At 49.6% G+C, this 4,243-nt stretch overlaps 1 protein-coding gene across 1 annotated transcript; it reads left to right on the top strand.

The window, feature by feature from the left end:
* Nucleotides 1–766: 766 nt before the first annotated feature.
* Nucleotides 767–3,877, top strand: LOC139287900 (Krueppel-like factor 2). The gene is made up of 3 exons (XM_070909111.1): nucleotides 767–1,218; nucleotides 1,540–2,560; nucleotides 2,680–3,877. The coding sequence occupies exons 1-3, from the start codon at nucleotides 1,141–1,143 to the stop codon at nucleotides 2,853–2,855; spliced, it is 1,275 nt and encodes a 424-aa protein (XP_070765212.1). The 5' UTR covers nucleotides 767–1,140; the 3' UTR covers nucleotides 2,856–3,877.
* The last annotated feature ends 366 nt before the right edge of the window (nucleotides 3,878–4,243 follow it).

Below are 4,243 nucleotides of genomic sequence, written 5' to 3'. Positions count from 1 at the left end.
GCCGATACCAATGCGAAAACCGGAGAGCCTTATTATCACCTGAATGAGGCTTCATGGAGCAGCGAAGTATAGAGGGAGAGAAGCCGTGGTGTAGCTGGCGCCTGGTGGCTGAAGCCTGCAGCAGAAAATACCCCCCCCCCCCCCCCCCCCACACACACACACACACACACACCCGCGCGCGTTGCTCCGGGTATGACAGTCGGGTAGGAACCGACTTTTTGTGAGGAAACTGCCTGATCCGAGTCAATCATGACCGGCAGGCAGGCAGGCAGGCAGGCAGACAGACAGGCAGGCATGGGCTCTCTCTGACACCTCATCTTCTCAGAGACAAAATTCCTCTTTCTGACAGACAAACAGAAGGGTTCACATGTGGTCATATGCCCAGCTACACGGTAAACAAATGCATAGATGAAGCGACACGATCATAATTAAAGAAAGAATGCCGCATTATCTGCGTGCGTAAAAGCGCACCGTACCCAAATGCGTAATACGCGGGGCACCTGCAGCATCTCCCTTCCTCTTCGTGTAAAGCCTGCGTGCCCTTTTAGTATCGGTTTCGTTGCTCTTTTTTCAACAACGTGTTAATTGCTTGTTATGTATTTTAGTTGTACTGGTCTAGGGGCGGTTCCACCTCTCTCTCTCTCTCTCTCTCTCTCTCTCTCTCTCTCTCTCTGCCAGTTGTTTGCCAGGTTTGACGAGTGGGCGGGTTCTCCCCGAGAAGGTTAAGTAGCTGCCCACAGCGGAGTGGCGAGAGCATTCCGCACCAGTCCTCCTCCGACTCTCCCACCACCTCTCTGTCTCTGACTCGCAGGGAAACTCGGGCTTTTATACCGGGGCTAAATTTAGGGGGCTGGCCGGTGCGCAGCGTCCCCATCCTGGACGCGCTTCCTTCCCCCAGCCTCGCATTGGTCTGATTGTGCTGCGAACAATATTTATAAGAAAAGCAGCTCCCTCCAGACGCACAAGCTGCACACGAGCGAGGAGCAGCAGCTCATCGGACGACAGAAGAAGCAACGCGCTCTGCAGCTTTTTTTCTTCTTCTGGAGACTCAGCGGACTCTGGTGATTCCTTTAAAACAGAGAAAGTGTCTTTTCTCAACATTCAAGGAGGCTTTTTCTACTTTTTTTTTTAAAATAACGCATGGAAATGGCCTTGAGTGGGACCATTTTACCATCAATCTCCACGTTTGCCAACCAAAAGCAGAAATGCTGGGAAGATGTAAGTTGCGCTGTTTATACATTTACACTTGTTTTGAGCACAGAGAGAGTGTTTTTTGACTTCATCACTCAATTGAATGCACTTGTTTTGCTGCTATCAGTCTGTCATATCAGAACACATACACTGTTTGTGAATTTTGCTTAGTTTCTAGGCACAACAAGTGTGGTTAAACTATGTTTTTGTACGGTTTCTTGGTAATATCCAGCCCTCTCTTGTGCGCTGGTTTCAAGCTCTTTTATCTAATGAGTTATCTGGAAGTTCTGTGAAAACATGTCAAGTTTTTAAAAACACACTCATTCTGATCTCTCATCCTCGCTCCAGAGGTGGAAGGGCGACATGAGCAGCGTTGCGCCCGACATGGACAGCGGCTGCCTGGGCAGAAAAGACGAGGAGGACCTGGATAAGTTCTTGGATCTCGAGTTTATTCTCGCCAACACCGCCGGCTCCAACGGCGCGCCTTCCTCCGGGACGGAGTCAGAGCCCTTTCGGCTCCAGGAGTCCGGGCCGTCCGTGTATCACCAGCAGCAGCAGCACACCGGGATGCCCCAGCAGCCGGCCAATTACGCATCTGTCCCAGACATGAGCAGCCCTCCTCCGCCCTATAACAGCCTGATGGCGGAGCTCCTTCGCTCCGACGTAGACACCAGCTTCCTCCCCGGGAACAGCCCCGGCATCCAGGGCAGATTCCTGATCAGCTCCACGCCTTTTCAGACCACTCAGGATTTATTCCCCGAGCATCCCAACATTAAAGTGGAGCCCGCCTCCATGGACACGTACGGACCTGTCATGGGTCTGGTGCCTCAGAGCTGCACCAAAATCAAGCACGAGGGGAACGTCTCCTGCATGATGTCATACGAGCAGCAGCCGCGGTTGGCCAACTCCCCGCAGGCAGCGCTGGGCAGCATGACGCCGCCGCTCAGCCCGGACGACCTGATGAGCTCCGAGTGCCACCAGGCTCACCTGTGCAACTCCACCTCGCTGACGTTCCCGCAGAGCTTCCACACCCACCACCGCAGCGCGCCGGCGGGATTCCCTCACCCGCACACCGCGCTGCAGCTCCCTTTCCCCGGAGCGCACCACCATCACCAGTTCACCGGCATGTTCGGGGAGGACGCGGCCATGGGTATGCAGCAGCAGCAGCAGCAGCAGCAGCCGGCGGCCGGCCAGCGGGTCCTGCTCACCCCGCCGTCCTCCCCGCTGGAAATGATGGACACCAAGCCGAAGAGGGGTCGCCGTTCCTGGCCGAGGAAACGGACTGCGACACACACCTGCACTTTCACCGGCTGTGGGAAGACCTACACCAAAAGCTCGCACCTGAAGGCGCACCACAGGACTCACACAGGTAAGTCCAGATCCGCCCGCGGGTTGAATGTGGCTAATGACGCTTTTTATTCATCCACGCCGTCATTACGCCAAACAGTGACGTCACCACGGCTGTTTTTTTTTTGTGTGTGTTTACAGGAGAGAAACCATACCACTGCAGCTGGGAGGGTTGCGGTTGGAAGTTCGCTCGCTCCGACGAGCTCACGCGTCACTTCCGGAAGCACACCGGACACCGGCCGTTCCAATGTCACCTGTGCGAACGGGCCTTCTCCCGCTCCGACCACCTGGCCTTGCACATGAAGAGGCACATGTGAGGGAAGCCCCGAAGGACAAACAGGGACCAGACAAGGACTTCTATGCACCGCATCAACCCCATTAAAAAGAACTATAATAATCCTATGATCAGCTACAGAAGGACGCTATGCAAGTATATAGACGCAAGCTCCTATAGGAGTATTAACTGTAGTGGTACCATGACAGCATAAACTGTCATACAGTATGATGAGGCCACTATTGACTACACTGTAACACCTATAGGTATATTATAGGAGCAATATAGTGATTTCTTTCCATCGGGGCAAAATGCACATCAAGATGAGATGCCCTCAAATTCTATTTTGTAAAAGAAAAAAAAAATCTATTTAAATGTTTGTTTGTTTTTTGAGACAAACAAAAACCACAAAACAAGGAGGAAACACAGCCCAGATACGACAGAAGCAGATGAGTTCTGTTTGGACAAAACTTTTCTCAACTATGTAGCTGGTACTACTTCTTCTTCTTCTCCTTCTGTTTGTGTATGGAATGCTGTTTATATAGTCAACAAATTAAAGGAAAAACATTCCACTCAACATGTCAGGCACATGCCATTGAAGCAACTGGAAGCAGACAATCCTTTGAAGAGCGATGATTTTGTATGTGTGTGTGTGTGTGTGTGTGTGTGTGTGTGTGTGTGCTTGTGTGTGTTTCACCTTCAGTGCCTTCGATAACACATTATTACACATCTTTACGAGTGCCATATCCTCCACTGGCTAAAAGACAATCAAAGTTTGTATTCTGTGTTATATTGTAAGTGTAAGCAGCACGTGAAAATAAGCTTTGAGACAATGTTTTGTTCCAAAACTGCCTTTTTATTCTGTCCTCCTCGAAGGCTTAAATAGAATGTCGTGTCTGTGTCAACGCCACCTTGATTGACAAAGGGCTACACGGTCTTTGGCGGAAAAGACTTGTTTGTTTGTGTCTTGAAGAAATGTACTGCCTTGTAAATAGAATCTTTTTTTTTTTATATATTGTAAATAGTTTATTTTAATGTACATATTAAACTAAATGAACAACATGATTTCTGAGTCCGGGAGTGTGATTGTCAAAGATTCTGGGTAGAGGGTTGCCAATCGTATAATACACACATACACTCACAAGTTCACACTTTAAAGGCTCAGATTTGTGCCTGTGACCCCCCCCCCCCCCCCCCCCCTAATGCAGTGGTTCCTAACCTGGAGGTCTGGAGCCCCAAGACTAATCTTAACCACATTAAAAAAGAAGACACTCAAAGTAATGTTTTGTGATTTTTGTACATTTCTACAAGTCTTTGTTGTTGTTTTTTTCCTCTGAAATACTGGAGAATTTGACTTTTTTTCAAGGCTTAAGTATTAAAATGAAACATGAAACTGAGAGGGGAACATAATACTGGTCTGAACTGGTCATA

This window comes from Enoplosus armatus, chromosome 7, assembly GCF_043641665.1.
Source record: "Enoplosus armatus isolate fEnoArm2 chromosome 7, fEnoArm2.hap1, whole genome shotgun sequence".
Taxonomy (NCBI): domain Eukaryota; kingdom Metazoa; phylum Chordata; class Actinopteri; order Centrarchiformes; family Enoplosidae; genus Enoplosus; species Enoplosus armatus.
This window is presented reverse-complemented; position numbering and strand designations above follow the sequence as displayed.